The 24,435-nt window shown below is 37.9% G+C and overlaps 3 protein-coding genes across 4 annotated transcripts in view; 1 reads left to right on the top strand and 2 right to left on the bottom strand.

The window, feature by feature from the left end:
• The window catches only part of LOC149618785 (glutamate receptor ionotropic, NMDA 2B-like), a 274,821-nt gene that overhangs the window by 16,333 nt on the left and 234,053 nt on the right, over positions 1 to 24,435 (top strand). The window lies entirely within an intron of this gene.
• The window catches only part of LOC149618789 (ATP-binding cassette sub-family C member 1-like), a 245,074-nt gene that overhangs the window by 62,740 nt on the left and 157,899 nt on the right, over positions 1 to 24,435 (bottom strand). The gene's annotated exons all lie outside the window — the stretch shown is intronic.
• LOC149618796 (uncharacterized) lies at positions 19,687 to 23,042 on the bottom strand. Of its 2 annotated transcripts, XM_089854173.1 has the most exons (3): positions 22,942 to 23,042; positions 20,950 to 21,692; positions 19,687 to 20,864 (listed from the first exon to the last, which is right to left on the bottom strand). In XM_089854173.1, the coding sequence occupies exons 2-3, from the start codon at positions 21,580 to 21,582 to the stop codon at positions 20,220 to 20,222; spliced, it is 1,278 nt and encodes a 425-aa protein (XP_089710299.1). In that variant the 5' UTR covers positions 21,583 to 21,692; positions 22,942 to 23,042; the 3' UTR covers positions 19,687 to 20,219. The 2 variants fall into 2 exon arrangements, with proteins under 2 accessions (XP_089710299.1, XP_089710298.1); XM_089854172.1 differs by lacking the exon at positions 22,942 to 23,042 and having other exon boundaries at positions 20,950 to 22,330.

The raw sequence follows: 24,435 nt of genomic DNA, 5'->3' as shown, positions 1-24,435 counted from the left end.
GGTCCACGGTGCGGCCATCACAGTTAGTCTGTATTGTTGTTTAATCTGAAAAAAGTTTAGTTTAAATGAACGCATTAGAATTAGAAGTTGAGAAAAGACTGAAAAATATTAGAGAATATCGCTACAGCGTGGACACCTTCGCCCATGAAGCTCTCAGGACCTATCGCATAGCAATAATTTTAAAAAGATTTAGAACTTTTTTGAATAGGGCTAAATTAGGCTTTATTACGAAAAGAAGTTTTATTTACACAAGTTTTTAATCGAATAATGAAACGGAATTCAACGAATTGAGATTGACCAAATTTCTTATTTTTCGTATTCTAAGCGTAACTTGGGTAAAGTTCTTTGAGTTAAATTAAATTGCTCAAATTGAATTATACTAGAGCCAACGTTTTTTCAGTCTTTTACGACTTTAATTTGAAACAATTTTCATTCCTATTGTGGGCTACATACATTAGTTGTAACTGTTATTGAGGATGTATAATAAGCCTTAAAACGCACAAGTATGGGTCTGCCATAGGGGATGGGGTTGTAGTATCATCAATGTATATGCGAGACAAAATACAAACGAATATAGTGCGCCATATTTAGTTATAAGTTACTTTCTACAGATCGGAATAAAAAAGGCATGTCCTACTATGATTTTTGTTGTTGGTCGATTTTTAGAAAATTCGTCACCAGATGGCGCTCCTCTAGCATTTAACAAACCTTTCTTACTAACAAAATCTGCAATAACACTGGAGACTGATATAGAATATATAGATATATGACCAAAAAGGATGTATAGGAGGGGTGGTTCGGAGTCAGACAAAATACACGTAGTCCCCCGTTAATCATAAGGGACTGTGTCTTTCCTCGGTTACCATGGTTACCGTTACCCCCTCACAGCAAAAAAGCGTATGTTCAAGCCACCTTGGCTCGCTCCTTGATCTAGCCTCATGAACTTGTTTATAGTTTTGAATATCCCTTGTATCCAACAACGATCACGTGACGCGCGCCTTTACCAACGGCTTGCGCGTCACTGCATGCGGTATCTGCCTCGGTTTTTTTTTAATTCCCCCTGTCCAGAACCAGTCTCCCCTCGACATACATCCTCCTTGATATGACCAAAGAGAATATAGGGGAGGAGTGGAACCTCCCTGTTGTAAATTAGAGATAATACCGGTTGTTTTTTATCTATATCCAGATTATATTTTCTACACTTGTGTTTTTTATGCATCGCGGTCATTCTTGTAATCTTTATTTTTTTATCGCGATGCCTTAACTATATAACCGGATAACATTCCGATAACGTTTGTCAGTTCTTAGTCAGTTCCCAGTTATCTGTTCTCAGATATCAGTTGTCAGTAGCGTTCCCGGAAATTAACTTAAATGTTTTAATTAACTTAATAAAGAGTTTATAACCAGTTAAACCCAGAGTCGTTCTTGCGTCAAACAACAACAGGTTATGGGCCCAGCACGCTTCCACTGCGCAACTCAACGCTCCACAAGCGTAAATAGTTATGTCTCGCCTAAATTATACTAGCGGTACGAGGGAGTTTCCGGCTCAGTCGCGCCACCTACGATATCATTTAATGTCTCAAACGGAAATGCCTCGGTACTGCGCGTTGAAGATGCGCGGTAGAAAAGAGTGACAAGTTTTGCCCCATTTTCCACTCCTCCCCTATATTCTCTTTGATATGACACACGTTTCCACGTGAAAAGAAAATAGGTACTACTTGATACATATTTTCCCCCATCTATTGTCGAACAGCAATAGCCCCATCTAGAGTGTCATATCAGCAACTTTTCATTAGTGATGGGCCTTAAGGCTTAACCCCAATCAAAACTTTCGTGAACAAGAACTTTTAAGGCAAAATTTTCAAGAAAATAAACAATTAATCTTTGTAAAAACGAAGAAGGGACAAATATCATTTATTTCAATGTGTTGAATCTCGGAATTTCATTAGTCTGAGATATTTCTAGGCAAAACCTTGAAGGCTTACACCGTCGTCGCACTGCAGATATGTGAAGGGTTTAATTTCTCTCGGTTTCCTTCTCTCATTCTCTAAGGACCTGTAGGGTTCTCTCGAAACAACGCTATTCCATTTTAGCTTCTTGGAAATTGACAAATAGTTGGTGTTCCCCATTTACCATTCTACCTAACCTTCCTCCTCCACTTCATACTTAGAAGTGAAATACGGTAGAGAATAGACGATGACTGCGGAGATATCGACGCCTATCGCTTCCCGAAATTTCGAAATTGACCTCATCAATTTCATATAAGAAATAGGTTTAAATCAGAGCTGGTATTAGTGTTAGCCTAGCCCTATATTGAATAAGTAAAGGTCTATCGCATTCGCAGGGCTTATAATATCGAATCCCAGTAAAAGTTTTCCTTACGCATAGGTTAGTTTTTTTTTTAATTAAGGTTAAAATGTACAACTTGAAAGTAAGAATTTGAAACAGAGCACAAGTCAGTCCACAGTTTGTTTCTCTGGTTTCCCATGTAAGACCAAGATGTCCGTGCAGACAAAATTAAATAGACTGCTGCACCATCTTCGTTTAAACGTTGCAAAACCGAAACAGAATTAGTTCATGACCTACTGTGTACTATACCTTCCTTGGTCAAGTCGACGGGTTGAGAAATTAAAGATAACAGAGGGCTATCAAGGTTTCTATTTCCGGCAAATCCTTCACCCGGATACGCCCCTCTACGAAAAATACGCTGCCACGAGATGCCCCTCTACGAAAAATACGCTGCCACGAGATGCCCCTCCACGAGAAATACACTGCCTTGAGATGCCCCTCCACGAAAAATACACTGCCCTGAGATGCCCCTCTACGAGAAATGCACTGCCCTGAGATGCCCCTCTATGCGAGAAATGCGCCACCACGAGATGCCCCTCTATTCGAGAAATGCACTGCCACGAGATGCCCCTCTATGCGAGAAATGCACTGCCACGAGATGAGATGCCCCTCTATGCGAGAAATTCACTGCCCCGACTTGCTCCTCTACGAGTAATACACTGCTCTGAGATTCCCCTCTACGAGAAATGCACTGCCCTGAGATGCCCCTTTACGAGAAATACACTGCCCTGAGATGCCCCTTTACGAGAAATGCACTGCCGTGAGATGCCCCTCTGCGAGAAATGCACTGCCCTAAGATGCCCCTCTATGCGAGAAATGTGCCACCACGAGATGCCCCTCTATTCGAGAAATACCCTACCACGAGATGCCCCTCTACGAGAAATGCACTGCCACGAGATGTCTCTCTAGTCTTTTTAAAGAATGCTTGTTCGAGTAATATCCTTCCAACTCTTGCTTCTGGAGAGTATGATAGACTTATGATATTAGCAGCTCTCAACTTCGAGGCGTCTTTCTAGCTGCCAGAAATTTCAACAATTTAAGTTCATTTAGACTAGAGAGAGGGTGTTTTTCTAAATATATCTTAATGGAATAGAATATCCTTCAGCCAGTTTCACAAATTGACAGATTTAGATATTCTCAAAGATATCAGCGTAAATTTAATTAAATGCAGTTTTAAATAATTGCTTAAAATTTTCAATTCATTGAAATATTTGCCTTTATTTGGTCATCTTTCTTCAAGCTGGATACGAGGGGCAAGCCATTCGCCAAAATTTTGTACACCAGATATCGGAATTTTTATGTGAATTCCGTTGATTACTGAATGAATTCCATGATTTCTGTGATTACGATGGTGATGTCGATAATTTTTACACTGATTTCCCGTTATTGCCGCAGATTACTTGCGATTTATGTTTGAATTCCAATGAACTTCGGTGAATGTTTGGTGAATGCCTTGATTAACACTGGATTCTTCGTGAATTGCGATGAATGCAGTGATTTTTTCTATTTCAACTGATTACGATTTTTAATTTGGATATTCGAATTCCTCCATTGATTACGTGTGATTATTTCACGAAAGGTGTGATTACCGAGGTGATTACAAAAGATTACTAGTAAATCATGTGATTATTTCTCATTTTTCTCAAGATTTCACGTGATTTCCAGTGATTTTCGGGAGATTTCTGATTACCTTTGAGTACCCACTAAAAAGGAATGTGATTACTATAATTTTCTAAGAATTCTAGGAATAAAGTAATCGAATTCTGCGGTTTTGTACACCTGATTATTCAAGTGACTAACCCCTCGGTTAGATACGATTAAATTGAAAATATATATGCATAGATACCTGCGTTGCCAAATTTGCAACAAAAGACGCAAAAATCTCGTGTATAACATACAGATTGTTAACAACTTTACTAACTAGTTCTCAGTGAAGTATGGAAAGTGTCGTACTTATATATCCACTATCATTATTAACCTATGCTATTACTAACGTTATTACATTCATTAATCATGATTTGCAAGTTAAACGCTGTCAGACTTTCTTAGCGTATAAAACACAATAATCTCTCTCGTGAATAATTGAAAAATGTCTTTTTGTATCTCGTCATAAAATTTAAATGACCATTTTAAGACATACGGATTCTCTAATTGAAACTGACTATCCTATAAAACCCCAGGGATCTTTGTCAGAAAACTATGAACCTAAAACTGTCATAATTTACAAAGGTATTAACAACATAAAGCCACAGCTAGCTAAGCCGAGGAGCTAACTTATCCGTCCTTGCATAAGTTCAAGCTCGGAAATTCAGCAAAAACACCCAAATATTATAAGATTTGCAAGCTCGACAAGAAGCGATATCTAGTTTACTTAGGGAGAAGGATAAATTCGCCACATTTTTAGCTTTATCTCCAGTCCAAACGCAGGTCCGGAGTTAATCCCCGCCTTTAAATTATACAACCAGTATCTCATTGGTTCTTGAAAACTCACGTCAGCGCGACGCGAATGACGAAAATTACAGTCATATTTTCCGAATGAGGAGAGGCGAAATAGCCCAGCCTCCTGTTACGTCCCTCGTTGTATTTTGAAAGGGGGACTGGGACTATGGCGCGCGAATACTTAGGCTTCTTTTATCTTCTCCCTAGTAAACTAGATATCGCTTCTTGCTAAAATAATAGACACAGCTCAAAAATGGAAAGTTTTGAAATAAACGTTGAAAGAACATAGTGGTCATATTCGAACAACTTGATAACTTTGAATTTAGTTTACTTCGAATTACGCTACAGAAAACTAGGGTTGTCCGAGCAACGTAAAATAAGGTCCTGGTCGCGTACGGAGGCGTAGGCAATTTAATTAAGCCTATGGGTTCGCGTCCCTGGACTGACAAATATCCGAAACACGCGCTTCAATATTATAACCTAGCACAAAGGACGTTACAGAATGGACTTAGCCTAGTTGTCTAAAAGCCTTTTTGTACATACCTGAAGCCGATGTCTTTCTCCCTAAAAGGAACGTTTTCATACGTGATACTATACTAAGTGTACTCAACGCGAAGTTTCAGTCCGGTTTCTCTGTTCTTCCCAAAGTAGCAATCAAAGTTGCATTCGTCTATGAATAGAGCAACAAATTCCGCCACCTCAAAGCGGGGTAATTGTAACATTATTCTTCCCAACATTAGAATTAACATTTGGAGCAAGATTACAAAACTGAATCACATACGCGATAAAGAGTTCCCTCATCATTACTCTATTAGTGCTGCTTAACTATTTGATAAGGCTCATGCGCTTGTGGATTTTTGTCCCAGGTCAAGAAAATCAAGGTTTGTGGGTTGATTGCTGAGGACTTAGTACCCAACAGTTATAGAATTAGCTAGCACGGTAATTTCTGAAAAAAAAGGGAGCATGAGCCTGGGAAGAATCATGTTACATAACTAAAGTATTAAGAGGATACAGAGTGTCATCCTTCTTCTATTATCCCCTTCTGGCGGTAGGGAGCTATTTTAAAATAAAATCGCGATCCCATCCTCTACTGACATGCGCAACATTCAAATTTTATGTCATGCGTATATGTATTTGGAGGTTCACGCTGCAAGGCCAGACTAAAGTCTATGACGTTTCACCTACTTCACTTATGATGATTCCATGAAACCAGTTTTTAAACATAATCCGTTCACATTTCTTATAAAAAATAGTATTTTGACGGCATTTTTGACCTATTGACGCTATTAGGTCTAGATATACTCTAGATTAAACACTCCACGCGGGGTACATCTCACGTTATTTCGTAGTCCATGTTATATCGTCGTAGCCTCTCAGCTCTTCAGTCCATCTTTCTGGGTCGGTCGCCTCTATTTCTGTTTACCATCCCCGGCTTCAAAGTATATTAAAAGTTTATAATTTATCCGTTGTTGGGTGGAGGCGGTTGGGCTTCGTTTTAATCCCACTGACGCGTGTTAAGAGTCCCGTGGGGGATTTTATTTTTGTAGCTTAGCAGCGAAAACGAGGGCTCGCGGCTAAACAAACATTTAATATTATGCGAGGAAGGGGGAACTTTCAACTTCATATATGCATAGGCGTGGATACTGCGGTTGATAATACTTATTATTACGAGTAATTTCAAACTGGCTTAAAATATTACCAAACATGATAGTTCTGTACTCTTACAGGATTAAAGAGGGCATGTTATTACGCTAGTTTTGTAATAAGAGCTTATATTGTACCAGGGATATATTTAATTTTAGAAGTAGGAATGGAGAACGGTTAGTATTTACTTCAGGCCGACTCATACTCATAGCCCAGTATAGAGCCCCTCCCTCCAACACGCAATGTAAAGTTTAAATTATCTTATTGGCTCACTTAAACTACGGTTTGACGACGTTGCTGACGGGGACGGCGAAAAATACGTAATTCCTTTTTACCTCTGTCGCTATGACCCCGCCTCTTCTTTCATAGCCCTCCGTTCCGTGGAAGGGGGTCCGGGACTTTGACGCGCGCCCAGATTACTCTGTTCTCCATTCCTACTTCTAAAATTATATCAATCCCTGTTTTAACTTATATGCTTGAAGCCTAATATTGATCAGCATCCACAGTGCATTCAATTGATTATAGATAAAATGACAGGGAATGCAGTTATGGTGTCTTTGCATGAAAATACGTCATAACTCTCCCAACTCAAAATAAAATGAAGTAAAAGAAAACTGTGTTTAAAATATCAAGTAAAAAAGCTAAACAAATTATGAGGAAGCGCCACTCGGCGACACCCTTTTAAAAATCACTTTTCCAAGCCTATCATATAGTTGACACTTGATGTCATAGCCATTAGTAAATGGAGTATCACGCAGTTTTCTCACCCATCGTCTCCCTCTGGACCTAATTCTCTTTTTAAAGCTAGTTATATGGGTGCTGGAAGAGCTCGTGCAGCAGTGGGTGGGTTGGAAAGCTCCGAGAGAGAAAAACTCGTATCCTTAAAGTGTTGAGTCAACACTCTCTACCGTGTCAAATTGTTTACTTTCCGGGCAGTTAAGTTCCCTATTAGCCTTCAGTGGCCCAAGCCCAAAAAACGTGAGCCTTTTCAGTGAAAAATCCAAAAGAATAAGAAGAAATTGTTTGATTTCTTTTGGAAGGAAGCTCGATAAAGCTACCCAACTGATAATATTTTGAAATAACACCAGTAGGTTTACTACAACAAAGAAGAAGTAATATCTTGAAAGAGAGGAAACCACCATATCAATAGCGGAACGGACGCTCCCCAGCATCCTCTGCGTTTAGGTAGGGTTGTGCAGTACGGAATCGTAATCTGTCTTAAAAATAGAAGCTATAGTTCTCATACAAATACAATGACGCTACGCGGCAGCACTTAACTAGAGATTGCCGATACCAGGCTTAACCCGATACCAAACATGAACCGATACTGATCGATTCGATACCGATGATCCAAAACCTGGTTCTTCAACCGATACCGATATTTTTAGTAGTACAGTGTCATTTACATATGTATTAAAATACTAGGAAATAATAATAGAGTAATTTCATGAATTATACTACCAGGAGCAGATGACAAAGGAGTCTCGGACGCTAGCATCCATAATGTAGAGGGCAATGGGATCCGCGAACGTCACGGTTATTAACCAAAATCATTACGCCAGTGCCACCTCTCGTAGGAAATTTGAGCTTTATTTTCCAACCAATAGCGTGGCTGCAAAGTCTCGAAAGGAGATCTGGGAAATCGCGTCTGGAGCCTCTCTTTAAAAATACGTATCGTCTGCTTATAATTAGCCTAGGCTTAACGAGTATTAGAGTTAAAAAATGTATTTCAATGGCTTTTTAATCTTTTTTAGACTAAAATTGATAATTAAAGGCCAATTTCAGTGCCAATTTTTTCTAAATTTCTTCTTGAATTAAATGATAGCTACAAGAGGTTGGGAAAAGAAATCACTCACGATCTTTTAAAACCCCAAAAGTAAGAGACAGTGATTTCGTTTCCAACTGCATATTTATGTCGCGATCGGATAAGACGGACCTCAGTAGCCACCGTTAGTCCGTTCTTACAAAAATAATTCCCAGCAGACTTTGGTGCCAGATTTAATCCACCAAAAGCATCGTCTGCTATAATGTCTGATAGCGCCTCTATGGCAAACGATACCGCTACAGCTGTGACGTACGCGGGTCCCATTGCCCTCTATATTGTGGAAGCTAGCGTCCGAGACTCCTTTGTCATCTGCTCCTGATACTACCAAGTACAATGTTTGGAGGTACTTCGAAAAAAATATCACGGCTTATTGAAATTCATAGAAATGAGATATTATCACCATCAATACATTACTGAAAGACCTAAAAATGTCATATAGGCCTAGCGCAATATAAAGCATTTTAAACGAGTATCGGTTTAGTATCGAATTAAACCAACCGATCCGATACTATCGGGAAACCCAGAGTATCGGTGCCGATACCGATATAGTATCGGTACCGGTTCATCCCTACACTTAACAATGTTAGAGGCGTGTGCGAGGTACTCTGGGAGAGTTTCAGTTCCGCAGGTCGCCCACCATCATTTCCACTCCATCTTATTTCATTTCTCCATGGTATTATAAGAAACCTTACTACCCAAGGGAAGTACACAAGTGCGAGTTATTCGTGAAAACTCCTCCTAGCTGGCGCATTTATACGGCAGTAAACAAAGTCACAAAAAATAGGGCAGCGTAAAGCGTAATAATACAGTCTCTAATCTCGTAATTGCGTCTGCGGCTTCAGTTAATCAATTTTAAACTTTTCCAAAGAAGTATTTTTAGACTTCGATGATAATCAATCATAAATAATTTGAAACTTCACAGGCACTGATTATAAGATTAAGTTATAGGATTTTCGTGGAGAATGACAGTAGTCTGTGCATAAAATTTGAATTAAACCCTTACCTTACTAAGGCCACTAAGGCATATGACTAACATTATACAAAGCTTATTTTAAAGGGGCTTTAAAGAAGGCATCGGCGGGTGAGTAAATATTATTTGAAATACGTCACAGATACCACGTGATAACAAGATACAAAGATTCCACATAAAGTGGGACTGGAAACCTAGTCCTTGCCTTTCGCGAGATTCCAGCGCCAATGCTCTTAACTATGGTAGTTTTCTAAATAAAACGAAGCGGAGCCTCCGAAATGAACTAGACCCATGCGTGTCTCGAAGCGAGAATATTTTTTTAAGCAATTTAGTTCGCCGTGGTTTTACGCTTGGGGACGCTTATAGCACCGTAAAATAAACAAAGTTCAACCCCGTGACCCTGTCGACTGCTTAAGTATTTGGGTCAAGGTCGCGGATTGCAAGTATACGTTTTTATTACTCTTACTGAATTATTTTAATTGAAATAATTTATTTTGTTGTCATCCATACAACAAAAGATTCAATAAAAAGTGAATAGCCCCGAAAACATTTACGTTAATTTTAGGATGAAACTTTTCTCTATCATAAACATTTTATGACTGATCCCTAAAATATCAACGATAATTTAAGGAAGACCCCTGTCACAACCGAATAAAAGCGAAATCTCGTACACATATATGGTGAAAATGTTTTTCTTAACAGACTGGATATTTCCCCATATAAAATTTGACATGCATGGACCTAATTCATTTCGGAGGCTCCGAACGAACTAACCTTCTTTGAACCACGCCTTTCCTCAGTCACGTGCCTCTGACGTATTTCATCATTTTTACCCACCCGCCAATGCCTTCTTTACTGTCCCTTTTAAATGACGGTGTAAGCTGTCTCGATATTTTATTCTTGAGTTCATCATTTTCATCTTCTTGACCTCACAACAAACTAGATTTTCGTTTCGAAAAAAACCGTTTGTGCATATTTATTAGGAAAATATGGAATCATCCATGCTTCTTAAGATACTAATTCACAAGAACATTTTCAATTAGCTTTTCGTCTCGTTTGAAACTTTTTCGTTACTTAGTAATTAACATTAGCTCTTTTAGTGCGATAAACTTTAAAGAAAAACCTAACGTTCCACTGACTTAACCGCTGTCGCAAATATAAATTGAGCTTTTCTCCTAAGCGACTATGAAAATATGCAATCCCCATCATAGGTATCTAAAAAAATAGCTTACACAAATTCCATTCAGCGTAAAAATAGCGAATCTTCGGGGTTGAAAACTAACTTAAAAATATGGAATTTAACCTTTAAAAAAAATTCCAATATGTAACCTCCATAAATTTATACCGAGCAAGCTAGCGGCCGACCTACCCCGTTATATATCACAAAAGGTGAGCCAATTTTTTTTCCTTCATATTTTTTCTTTCAATCTATTTAAAGCTATACCAGCGCCATGAATTTACGCAACTAACACAGTAATATTTAATTTGGTTAATCTTTATGCACCGGATAGTTTAGTCGAAAAATGGTGGTAGAACTGACGTAGTGTGGGTTCTATGATCAGTTTTGAGTCGAAAATTTTATATGATATTACATGCCGCCGGACTTTTGTTTTCAAATTATAATTGAAGTATTTATCTCAAAATCAGTCATAAAACCCACACTGGTTCGATTGTAGCACCATTTTGGAACACCCTGTGTATAAACAGGAATAGATTTAATTTTAGAAGTAGGAATGGAGAGCAGAGTACTTTGGGCGCGCGTCAAAGTCCCGGACCCCCTTCCTCGGGACGGAGGGGTATGAAAGAAGAGGTGAGTCATAGCGACAGAGGTAAAATGAATTACGTATTTTTCGCCGTCCGCGTCAGCAACGCCATCAGAACGTATAGTTTAAGTGAGCCAATAAGATAATTTAAACTTTTCTTTACGTGTTGGAGGGAGGGGCTCTATACTGGGCTATGAGTCGGACTGAAGTAAATACTAACCGTTCTCCATTCCTACTTATAAAATTAAATCTATCCCTGGTATAAGCAAAGTTCTGACTGACTCATTGACCAACAAAAAGCATAAACCGTTTTGAGTAGAAGGCTGAAATTATGCAGAGACGTTAATCACAGTAGATACACAATAAAAAATGTATTAAATACAGAAAAATGGCGCCCAAAATGTAAAAAACTCTATTTAATGGAAAAACCTTTACACGTTAAAGGGATGTCCAATTTGTTATGTAGGGGAGAGGACTATACCAAGCTTAACTTCCACCAAATAGCACTCTACTGCGCATGCGTTAATTGAATTTGGCAGCGTTATCAGAGTATTGGGAATGGGTATCTCCATTTTCTTTGTATCTATCCGCCGAGTCGTTCCACGTTTACAGTCACGTGACGTTGCCCGATCGCTACTCCAGAAAATAGTTATACTACTACTTCGAAATATAGTTCCTGTCACGCCAATACACAACGAATTGTACATCCCTTTAAAATACCTTCGGAAATCGGAATTGATGCGTTTATTATATACAGAGCAATATCTGAATGATCTTGCCGCTCTTTTTCGTATTTTATGTAGGCCTAAAAAGCTCTTATAGAATCTCGAGTCGAGTCTTTTAACTGGTATCGAGTCCTCGAGTCCTAAAGTAAGCTTCAAAACTACGTCTCAAGCCCAGTGTCGAGTCCTGATAAATTATATCAAGTCCCAGTCGAGTCCTAATAAATTATTTCATGTCAAAATGAATGATAAATATTTTCATTTATTTATTTATTTATTTATTTATTTTATTTTTTACTCTTCATTTGTTCAAATATCACAGCTTGAATATAAAAAGTAAGAAACGTCAATAAACATAATTTTACTTTTGGTTTTGGTTTGTTCTAGCTGACGACAAATTTTTGTCCAATCACCTGTCTTCTCTAAAATCCAAATCGGTAAAACCCCACTAGATGCCGCGCTTTACTTGAAATTCCGGGTCACAGAGTTCAGGTTAAATACATGGATAAAGGATGAGCGTGAGGAAATTTGTTTTCCGAAGGCAGCTTATTCGATATATACTTTGATGCAGCTACGGTTGTCAGCACGGGAAAGCTAGGCTACTATGTAATGTAGATTTGTGCGTGCTGACAATAGACGAAAGAAGAATAAATTCTTTATCCATGGTAAATATTTTTGGACTTGATATGGTGTTAAAACTCGGTTTGAGTCCTCCTCGAGTCCAGTAGTGAGGATTTTTGAGGGCTCGAAATTATTCTCAAGTCCTAAGATTTTGATTTTCAAGTCTCGAGTCGAGTACTCGCACAGGCCTAATTTTATGTCGAAATTGAGCATATCGTGAGAGATCTCGGAGACAAGAGATAAAGTCTTTCGTTGGTGTCTAATTTTTTTAAGTCCCAGACTTCATAGAATCACGTTATGCTTTCTCCCTTTTTACGGAATGCGCCAAAGTACATGCGCACAAGAGAAGGCGCTAAATGCGCCATCTGCCATCCATTAATAATAATAGTTCTAAAATTTCCCTGAATTCATTAGCCTACTTTACTTTCCTTTCAGCACTTTTACGGTCTTTTGTTCCTAGAGTAACTGCCATAGATTAAACTTTATATTTTAGCAAGAAGCGACATCTAGTTTACTAGGGAGAAGTTTTAAGATGCCTAAGTATTCGTGCACCATAGTCCCAGTTCACCTTTCAAAATTTCAGGGGGACGTAAAAGTAGGCCGGGCTATTTCGCCTCTCCCAATTTGGAAAATACGTAATTTTCATAATTCGCGTCGCTATGACGTGAGTTTTCAAGAACCAATGAGATGCTGGTTGTAATTTTGAGGCGGAGATCAACTCCAGACCTACGTTTGGACTGGAGATAAAGCTAGAAATGTGACGAATTATGCCTTCTCCCTAGTAAACTAGATATCTCTTCTTGATGGTAGTCAAATTACTCTTTATTATACAAATCTCATTAAATTCAAATGACTTCTATGGTAGTGCTCCAGTTTAAATCACATAAAAGACATTTTCTAAAGGACTTGCCTTACAAAGGGTTAAATTACAATAGTTAAATTTAATTGGGTTATTCTTGGATCTAGGACAATTTTAAAGGGTCTTTAATTTAACACTCGTTAATGAGAAAATAATTGTTTCAGTTCGTTAGACTACATTTTAATTATTCAACCTTGATCCTTTGCGAAGCTTTGTTGGAGAAAATGAAGGTAGTTTCTTGCGCTCAAGGCTGAATAGACAAATATACATATGACACTATAAGTTTATAAGATATGTTACATAAGTATGACACATAATGTACTTCGAAATGCTAAAGACTTACAGCTCGTGATAGTCCGAGTTTTGACTTCACTCGGTTAATTTTGCAATCCATCTTACTATTTAGTCTGTTCTAAGCCTTTGACAGCACCTCACCAGGCGTCGCTTGTCGAGAATCTATCACCTACGTCACTTCAGGAAAAGCTCCAGTTTGTAACCAGTTATAAACTTATAGAACATATCTTATGAATTTATGATTTCACGCAGAGAAACATGCGCCGGCTACAGAGGTAGTAATAGAAATGAGGCAGTCAATCATAGATGCCACCGGAATACATAGTTTACAGGCGTGGAGGATTCATACCATTTGCACAAGGAGACCTGGCAGGCTGGCAACTTAAAGGGTAAAATAGCAGACGATTTTACACTCTAAGTAGCTTGGTCTCCTCGTGTTAACGTTAGGAATCCTCCACGCCTGTAAACTAGAGGTTTTAAGATTCAGACTGTTCTATGGCTCCATCTATAGCGGTTCCCTGGAATTTCTATTATTATCTCACTAATATCCGGCATTTTTCTCGGTATGCAATATTCGCCAACTATTTTCATAAAATATTAAAAAAAAATTTAATTAACTAAGCTACCCGGCGTTGTCCGGGTGTTTTATGTGAAGTGTTTATTATCTTTGTATACACCAGGGATCCATGTAATATTAGAAGCAGGAATGGAGAACGATTAGTCTTTACTTCAGTCCGACCCATAGCCCAGTATAGAGCCCCTCCCCTCAAAACGTAACAAAAATATTAAATTATCTTATTGGCTCACTTAAACTACGTTATAATAACGTTGCTGACTGGGACGGTGAAAAAAACGTAATCCCTTTTTACCTCTGTCGCTATGACCCGCCTCTTCTTTCATACTCCCCCCCCCGTCCCGTGGATGGTGGTCCGGGATTTTCAAGCGCGCGCAGATTACTCTGTTCTCCATTCCTGCTTCCATAACATAAGATATCTCCAAATTGTTGTTCTTTTTCTATTAGGAAACCAACCTTTATAACGAATTTCAATTTCTCTTTCCATTAAAAAACGAATCGTTTTACAATTTTCAATTTCAATTATAATGATTAATTAAGATTTAATAGTACTGCTCTAATTACGTGACGTTATTAATCTTAATGCCTTTGAAGATTCAAAAGTGAAAAGAAACCTAAACGAATTTTTCTAATTTAATTATAAGGACTTGTTACTAGTATTATCCGTAACGAGCTCCTCTAAAAGTCTATTGAAGAATATTCATAAGAGAATTGGGCTTATTCTTAGTGTCACCCCAGAAACCCATTGAGTTAAAAGGGTTCTAACTCGGAAACGGGCCCCGATAAAAAGGAATTCGGTGATAATCCATTTAAAGGGGGAACTTTGCCATAATTCGTTCCGGCAAATTCAAACCTCACAACCGAGCTGACTTAGAGCTAGGAAGAGGTCGGAAAAGATTTTAATATAAAAACATTTGAAAATCCTTCACGGAAAGATTCGATATAAAAAATGGAATTGCAAGATGTTTTAGCCTATCTTTAGTTTGAGAAAAAAAGTGTCAGACGCGCTTGAGCGAATATAATTTTAACGTTTTGCAAGATATAGCAAACTAGTCCAGCTTGGAATGTGAATGATTTGCTAGAAATTTTACTGGCTGGCTTTAACACCTTCGTGCAGTTTTAGGAATAAAAAAATCGGGGAGGAAAATATTCGTGGGTTTTACCGCGAATTGTATAAGACCAGTCGTTGGTGTTTGCACGATTTAAATGGCTTAAATCATATCTCAAATTATTGAACCTTAAGAGTTCGGATTAAATTGATTTGATTGTGTAATTCGTGTTAAAATCTAACTTAGAAGGTTTAAATGCAACGTTGCCGGGTTCAAATCCAACGTGACGGGTTCAAATCCAACGTGACGGGTTTAAATCAAACGTGACGGGTTTAAATCGAATGTTCCAGGTTCAAATTGAATGTTTCAGGTTCAAATCCAAGGTGCCAGGTTTAAATCCAAGGTGCTGGGTTCAAACCCAAGGTGACGGGTTTAAATCCGACATTTTAGGTTTAAATCCAACGTTCCAGGTTTAAATCCAACATAACCTTAACGCTTTTTTGGGACTTTTTGACGCAAATTTTAAGACTGTTTCACTTATTAAAACAAATATAAACCACCCTAGGACAAGGATTTTATGGTGAACTTAATTTTATCAAACATGACTTCAGTTTTCAAACCCCAGGTCATAACGGGATTGGCAGGGTAATATCTGTTTCAACCATCAATGTCCAATAGAAAGTCATGGGGGATGAAACCTGGATGTGTTGTTATTACAGTCTTAAGTAAACCGATGTTAATTACAATTAAATGGGTTACATATCAGTTATTTTCTGCTAATTATTTGATTTTTCCACTATTCTCTTTTTGCCTTACCATATTTTTTGTTTCAATACCTAAGACGAAGATATTTTAAACACTGTGTTTATCTGGAATCTTTCATCCAATGTGAAAAAAGGGTACTGTTTAAAACATATTTTTGCCCCCGTCTATTGTCTCAAATAGCTATTACCCCATCAAGAAGCGATATGTAGTTTACTAGGGAGGAGGTTAAAGATGCCTAAGTATTCGCGCGCCATAGTCCCAGTCACCCTTTCAAAATACAAGAGGGAACGTAAAAGGAGACCGACTATTTCGTCTCTCTACAGTCGTCAGTAATTTCCGTCATTCGCCTCGCGTTGACGTGAGTTTTCAAGAACCAATGAGATGCTGGTTGTAATTTAGAGGTGGGGATTAATTCCGGACCTACATTTGGACTGGAGATATAGCTAGAAATGTGGCGAATTTATACCTTCTCCCTAGTAAACTAGATATCGCTTCTTGACCCCATCTAGTGTGTCATATCTGTAACTTTTCAATCGAGAAGGGCCTTATACGGAGTGGAATTAAATATTTACTAAGCCCTTCAAACAACAAAATGCGCAATACAAAAGGCCAAATTAATTAGAAACCCTAGAGAGAGAGATTTAATAAATATATTATTTGCAATCAGAACCCTGGTAAACTTAATATTTGATCTTAATTCATTAAAAATTTACGCGTTTGAGTTTCTCGACTAGGGTCTTATTTCCCATAGGAGGTTTGGAAACGAAGTATCTTTGTATTGGCACGAACAACTTGATGAAACACTCCACTCGAGTAAAAGTGCCTCCCATTTTGGGGCGATTACAACCGTTCTTTTTCGACGAAAAAATACGTACACATTGATTATTTCATTGCAAAGTGTATTGAGGGAGTCTTTAGTCTTTACTTTATAAAGTGTTCCGGGTCAATTTATGTCGACGTTGGTCAGGGCTCAGGCAGAAGGACAAGTTTTGTCTATTACAATTTGCAGAAGTATGATAAGGGACTAGAAGTAAAGTTCTCTAGCATTGGTAATAGATCATGGCACTAGTGAACAAATTTGAGGATTTTATGCCGCTTCCGTCGCACCTACACTAGAGAGAAAAAATTGGTCAAGTTCCCAAAACAATTTCCTACCCCCTTCCCCTCAACCTAAAGTGGCGGAACACAGACGCGGGTGCTTGAATCTAGTTCGGCCGTCTACCGCCACGAGCGTCTCACGTTTTGAAGGGAAAATTCAGAAACCGCTACCAGAGGGCCAACCGTTGGTGTGTTATCAAGAATATTCACTTTCGCCAAGTGAAGAATTTGTTTAACTCGATACTTCTAGTCCCTTATCTTACTTCTGTTATTTGTTTTCGACTTTTCGTTTTTAGCCATCGTATAAACAACGTTGGTACCGCGACATCGAATAAATTGTTTTAGAACTTTCGGCAACTGATGGAATGTTGTTAAGTTGGGAAGTGTTTAAGGTCCATTGGACGCTGGTCAGGGTAAGATTGGGTTTTGTTTTATAGCCTTCGAATGTACGATTAAGGTATTAGTTGGTAACAGCACGCGAGTGACGAACGAAGGCTGATCGCGCTCAGAGCCGGAAATAAGAGAAATGTCTTATGGATATGTTTCCAGTGACACTCCCCTTTTTGACTGGAAAATTATAGGACGATGACCGTTGGAGTGTACATAAATAAAATCGAATCTTCATTGTCAAACTATCAAAACTTCGGGAAAATTGATTTCTGGCAGTCGACGGGTGTAATTTTAATGGTAGTTGGACACCTATTTAAATTAAGGCAATAGAGCAATCCCCTCATAATATTCACAATTTGTAACCTTACTAGCACAATAGACCATTCCTGAAACACCATAGGAAAAGCAAACAGCACAGGGGCCTTATTAGGCTAGTTCCATGATTCCATCACGCCAAGAATCACCACAAGCACCAGTGTGGGTGGACTAGCCTCCCGCGCTTAGCGAACGCAAGCTCCATCTTGTGAGAACAACTCTCCTAATATGGCGGTCCTACCCCTGCGCGTTGGTTTCTCGTCAAATATTTAATGGAATGGTCTATTAAATGCAATTCTTAACCTTACTAGCGCAACTAAATCCAATTCTTAACCTTACTAGCGCAACTAAATCCAATTCTTATTCCTTACTAGCACAATTAAATGCAATTCTTAACCTTACTAGCACAATTAAATGCAATTCTTAACCTTACTAGCACAATTAAATGCAATTCTTAACCTTGCTAGCACAATTAAATGCAATTCTTAACCTTACTAGCACAATTAAATGCAATTCTTAACCTTACTAGCACAATTAAATGCAGTTCTTAACCTCACTAGCACAATTAAATGCAATGCTCAACCTTACAATTAAGGTTCCTTTTAAAACACAAACAAACAAAAAAATATCATCACCTTACCACAATCCTCTCCCTTCAATGGCGAACGAAAAATTTTATACTTCCAAAGGATATAATGTGACACAAAGACTACTACAGGAAGGTCGGGTATACATCATACGATGTTGCTACTTGTATCATGGATGTACTAATAACTATCGTTACTGGATAAATTACTGAGCCTGAAACGCGGCCATTGTTTTTCCTCCATAAGCCCTAGCGCCGGCTGGCGAGAAAAGTACGAACTTATGACCGGAAGTTCTTCGATGGGACAAACAGTAGTCTTTTCCGGTCGTCGTTCATTGGCTATATCGCGATACGTATTTGCATTTTTCCCCGCCAAGTCGTGAACAGCAGACAGCTACAAATTTCAGCCAATGAACGACGACCGGAAAAGACTACCATTTGTCCCATCGAAGAACTTCCGGTTGTTTTTAACACCCGATGCCTCCCCACCCCCCTTCGATTTGGTAGCCAAAGCGCGAGCTTTTTTCAATGCACGGTGGAAGGTACGAGAGATTTATCCAGTAACGATAGTTATTAGTACATCCATGCTTGTATAGAGATAGCTACATTATCAGCATAAGCATATCAAACCACCCGTAAGCGTGAATCCACAATAAGACCACGGGTAATCACCATTGTACAAGGGCGCCAGAGAGAAATTTGAGGTTCTACGCCACCTAGAGGGAAAACGAAGCAATTCTCTCCTTCCCCGTATCCCCTACCAGTGCCTTATAACCCGGAAATCTAAGCAGTCGTCTGCTTCTGCAATAAATGGCAGCGGTGATCGGTTTAGTACGGGCTTTTAAGATTTAAGTTGTTACTTTAAGATTAGGAACAGTAAATTATCTCGAAATTTTAAAGAAAATGGGAAAAATTCTTAGTGATAATGGTACACACTACAACTGGATTCTTATGAATAGGATAAGTACAAAAGAGAAAGTGTAGGTTGCCGCATGCTTTTTTTACGTGAACTTCAAAATCCACGTTTTAGCCCCATTAGCAGACGACAATGTTTGTTATGATTACAAGTATTAATAGAGGTAGAGCTTATAATAGGTAAGTTTAAGATATCTTTGTATTTATTCCCAAGCTTCCGGTAGCATTCCCTTGCGCGATTTGAATAAAGTTTCCAATTTGTGCCACCAGGAAGACTTGTCTCGCGAGTTTTACCTAGACAATGCCTGTGGCTAATTTCCCGACGATTCACGCTTACGGGTAGTTATCAGTAATAGCGTTTCTATTTCACGAAATTAAAATTCAAAACGCAAGATTACCATCTTTTATTTATGTCTCCATTAAAGAGTACAAAACAAATTTATTGAAAAAATGTAACAAGTACAATCGCAATTTTATGGGACTAATTTAAAATTGCGTATACATTTAGAAAAACATTTCTTGAACATGAAATTAGTTGAAAACTTTTTTTGTTAAATAAAAACTACAAACATGTGTTCGTTTATTTGGAATAAAGCTTTGAACAAAAACCCAACAAAACGAGTAACTTTATAAAATAATCGCTAAATGATAAGAGAAAACTAAGTATGAAAAAAACAATTAGCCTGTAATTCTATTTTACTTATTAAAGATTGTGTAGCGTTTGAAAGAAAATGATTGAATACGAAACTAATACGAATATAACAAAAATGACGAATAATGATAACCATGTGTGGGTTAATTTGAAAAAAAACCTGTCACAGTGTAATCACTAAACACTAAACAATATTAATGTAAGGATGTAACTACAACTGCGCGCAATTCTAAATTACTTATTTAAAAATGCGCAGTTTTTTTAAGAAAAACATTTCCCGGCACAAAATTCAACAACAACTTGTTTTGTTTAGAAAACAAATGCACTAATTTGAACGAAAAAAATAAACAAGAAAATATGTGTGAAGATGTTACACTCGTTTAAACAACTTAATCTGCGCAATTTAGATCCAACTCAGGAAAAAGCTGAATTAATATACCAGTAATGGTTTCTTTAATATCTTGAAAGTAACTAGAGTTCTTCAACCTGTTAAAGATTTTTTTCGCCAAGTTCTTACAGACAATGGTACGAGCGAGGTAATATTTCAACAGATCCATATCGAATGCAGCCAACGTTTTGATAATGAAAATACGACTACGAGGTAAGAAAATCTTGGGCTCAATGCTATCAATTACCATTTTAATGGACACAGCGTCTTTGTTGTCAGCCAATTTAGAAATGATATCATTAAAGAAGGATGAACCGATAACTGCATTTAGTTCTTCTCGCGGGAATCTGGTCCAACAATATCTGAACAATATCCTACGGTTGTAGCGTCTGACAAACTCCAACGCTCCATCAGCAAACTCCACCAAATCGTTGCCGTTTGTAGCTTCAATAGCGCCTTTCATTTTGCCAATGCAATGGTCCAATGCCTTTAGAATATGTGTATTTGGCCACGCGAAGTATGATATGTTCATCAATAAATGTTCATGTAGTTTAAATTTGGATAATAATTCACACATTTGCGTGTAATTTAAGTGAGTCAATAAATATCCCGGACATGGTACTTCTGAAAGTTTTGCGAAGGCGGACTGTTGAAAAATTCAATGGATCAAAAATAATATTCAAGGCCTGAATTTTTTCAACTTCAGTTAAATTATTAAACAGAAATTTTACTGTTGATTTTCTAAATTCTAAATAACAATAGTTGAAGAAAAATTGGACATCAATTGAAGTTCCAACTAACAAAGGTTCTAAAAGGGGACAACGCGGTAGGTCCAGCAAGTGCCTGTCTAGTTTATAAATCCAGTATTTTACCATCAAATTTTCATCATTGAAATCTTTTAACTGCCGTTCTTCTCTGACTCGTGGCCATAGTTCCCTAACTTTATCCTCCAAACAGTATTCGCAAGTCATTTCAAAACTGAATGAAAAATCAAGGCCGGTTTGATTCTCTAGTATTAACCTTGCCATTTTGGGTCGATTTAATGAGCCTTCAACTGTCCAGCTCAAATTGGCGAGATGGTGTTCCAGGGTAGTGTCGGTGACATCGTATTGCATTTTGAAAAGCCAATGATATATTTCACATCCTACATCATTCAATATCATCATGGTCATTTCTTTAATATGTGTTGCTAAGTTGGAACGCTTCAGCTCGGCCATTGCTCTGTCGTTCAGTGACTCGAGGTTTAAGCAAAAACGCAGAGGGTATCGAAATAATTTTTTATTTGATCTAACCCATACTGACGAGGTGAAATTAGTCAGGGCTTGGCGTTGTAGCGAGATCATAGGCAGTTTGGCAAGCTCCATTTTTAGCCATATCGTAGTATACGATAGGCTCTTAGTTTGACCCGAGCCGTCGTAGTAGTAGTAGTAGTAGTAGTGGCCGGGGTTGTCGCTTCGTTATCGTCAGATTTTAGCTTAAAAGGAACTTTATATTACCACAACCCACCCATAGGGGTTACTGGGCTCGGTTAGAGATTTAATTATAATTAAAATTTTTTCAGGTCAGACCCGGGAATCGAACCCGGGTCGCTGGCGTAGTAGACAAAAATTCTACCACTCAACCATAGAGACTTGATAGAAACCCCGAGTTTTTTATCATTTATTTTTATCTCTAAAATGTCGGGGTGATGTGGGGTGGGGTACCTCTTAATCTGTGGGGTCGGATACTTTTGAATTTTTATCTGTGGGGTCGGATACTTATGAATTTGTATGTTTGGGGTTTTTATATTCATTTTCTTTTTATGTATGTGCTAATTAAATAGATAACGATTTTCCCCGACTGTTTAGAGTAGGGAATCTATTCACTCTGATTTTATGCACAGTAAATCATTTAAAGCGCTATTCACTCATTAGGGTAAGGTATAGAGGGGTTTTATCCACTCATTAGGGTAGGGTATAGGGGGGCTATTCACTCGTACAATATGGCTACTATTACGAGCCCTTGGGCCGTCTTGTTAATTGTTCAATACGACTTGTAATAAATGGGCGTATTCCCTATGTGTATATACTGAATGTATTGAGGCTTCCAAATTTCCAATAGCGAGTAATAGTGTTAATTAAATACTTTCGATAACAATCCGTAATCCATTCATCAGGAATTCTACCCTTTGTTTAAATGCGACTTACCTGAAAGCATAAAACCTAAATTAGAACTAGCGGTTATTAGGAATTTCTTCCATGCCAAACCAAAAAACATGCAATAATGCAGTCATTGCAAAATAAAACATGTGCAAGCAGCCAGAGCAAAATAAAACATTCAAAAACGGATTTATAAAAATGAAAAACAACTCCATGCACCTTGAAAGAAGATAGATAGAACGTATCACGATGGTACCTCCAGTTAATTGTAATTTTATATAAAATTATCTCCAGAGATAGAAAATGGTTAAAAATATGTATGGATAAAACAGTCATAGTAAACGTTAGGGTATGATAAAATACTATTTAAACGAGTACCCGACTGACATATTTAAGTTAATGCCAATTAAAGGAAATGTCGCCCCACATGCCCTCCAAAACAAGCTATAATTTACTTCGAGAAAATGGATGAAAATTTGAGAGAGAACCCTATTTCCGCCCAAAAGTAGTTTTCCAGCACAAAATACACATCTATAATGTGGTTTCGCCACAAAAGTAAATAGAGAACAGAGTAATTATAAAAACCTTAGCAAGTAGCCAATTCCGAACACTCGATGAATACTTTACTAATTACAGTAAACGACGTGATTTTAATAGACAATACTCCGCGACATGTCACGTTTTCCCGCGGTTTTGAAGCAGACGAGCTAAGACGGCTTTGTTTGGTCACAGCCGACTCGATCACGCTTTTGGATACACCCATTTAGTAACTTTAGGAAAAGAACTATTCGTTTTAAAACTTTGAAAGTTTGCGCAATTAAACGCAATTCTTATCCTTACTAGCACAATTAAATGCAATTCTTAACCTTACTAGCACAATTAAATGCAATTCTATAGCCTTACTAGCACAATTAAATGCAATTCTATAGCCTTACTAGCACAATTAAATGCAATTCTATAGCCTTACTAACACGAAGTTGAAGAAGTTGTAGTTAGGGTTTTCGGAAACTGGAATATTTTTAGGTCAAAGGCAAATAGAATTGGTCGACCAATTAGTGCTATATAGATATCTTTTTCCTCTCTCCTACGAAAATAATTCGGCTTTGAGACATCCGGATTCGGAGCGTTACAACATTTTTGGTTTTTGGAGATTATCGTGGTACAGAGAAGGTAAATAGAATTCGGTTTGCCTACGTACTAGCGATAGTATCCATACGAGGCTTTTCCACTAGTATACCGTACGCCCAGGACCAGTAATCAGTTTTTTCCTTGTCTGAGATGCAATATGAATCTTACATCGCACATTTGTCTCTTTTAAAGCTAACTGTCGAACAGGTTAGCGATTGCTAGTTTAAAGTTTGAATCATAAGTGTTGGATCGATGTGTGAAGCCTTATAAACTTTCTTTAATTTGAATTTCCTTCTTAACGGATCACGTGACGTCTGGCTCCTCGGCTGTGCGCCGAGGTAGGTGCGCATGAGAGAGATATCGGGCTGTGCCGTTATAGTTTACCTTCCCTCTTTGACTCTCCTTTTACGTACTCACTGTCTAGATATTGTCTTATGACTACTGTTGAAAATCTAATAAAAATCGCATAATTTTGCCAATCACCCTCCCTTTTATTCTGTATTCTGTTGAGATGATTTATTATGAAAAATCCATATATTTTGCGTCATTAACATGTCACTATTTTTCTCTTAAATATAAAAGATAGTTTCCCACAAATTCACTTTTTATTTTTGCAAAAAGTACTATTTTTAGACGATTCTTCTCCAATTGTTTTTTATTTGACCTGCACTATCTGCCAATTCTTTGTTTTTAGTCCGATTTCTCTGTTTCCGGCGTTTCTTGGTCCCCCTCCCCGTTATTTTCTCTGTTTTTAGGGAATTCTTTGGCAAGTTTTGTGTTCGTATCCTACGAAAGAGGAAGTTAAAGTCATTGTTATTTGAATTTAATGGTTTGGAAACACGCAGTATCTACAATACTCCTTGCGCCATTTTCAGTTGCAAATCTTTATTTATAGGCTAGAATTGTTAAATCAAGTTAAGGTAGAAATAATTTTTTATTGAATTGCAATGA

Source organism: Phalangium opilio, unplaced genomic scaffold, assembly GCF_054372755.1.
Source record: "Phalangium opilio isolate 3A_F unplaced genomic scaffold, DU_Popi_V2 ptg000209l_1, whole genome shotgun sequence".
NCBI classification, from domain to species: Eukaryota; Metazoa; Arthropoda; class Arachnida; order Opiliones; family Phalangiidae; genus Phalangium; species Phalangium opilio.
Note: the sequence above shows the minus strand (reverse complement) of the source record. Positions and strands in the feature narration are given on the sequence as shown.

Coding starts and splice junctions, on each gene's coding strand:
- LOC149618796 (XM_089854173.1), bottom strand. CDS start 21,582: ATGGAGCTTGCCAAACTGCCTATGATCTCGCTACAACGCCAAGCCCTG. Junction 20,865..20,949: donor TAGAATTTAGAAAATCAACA/GTAAAATTTCTG, acceptor ATTTTTCAACAG/TCCGCCTTCGCAAAACTTTC.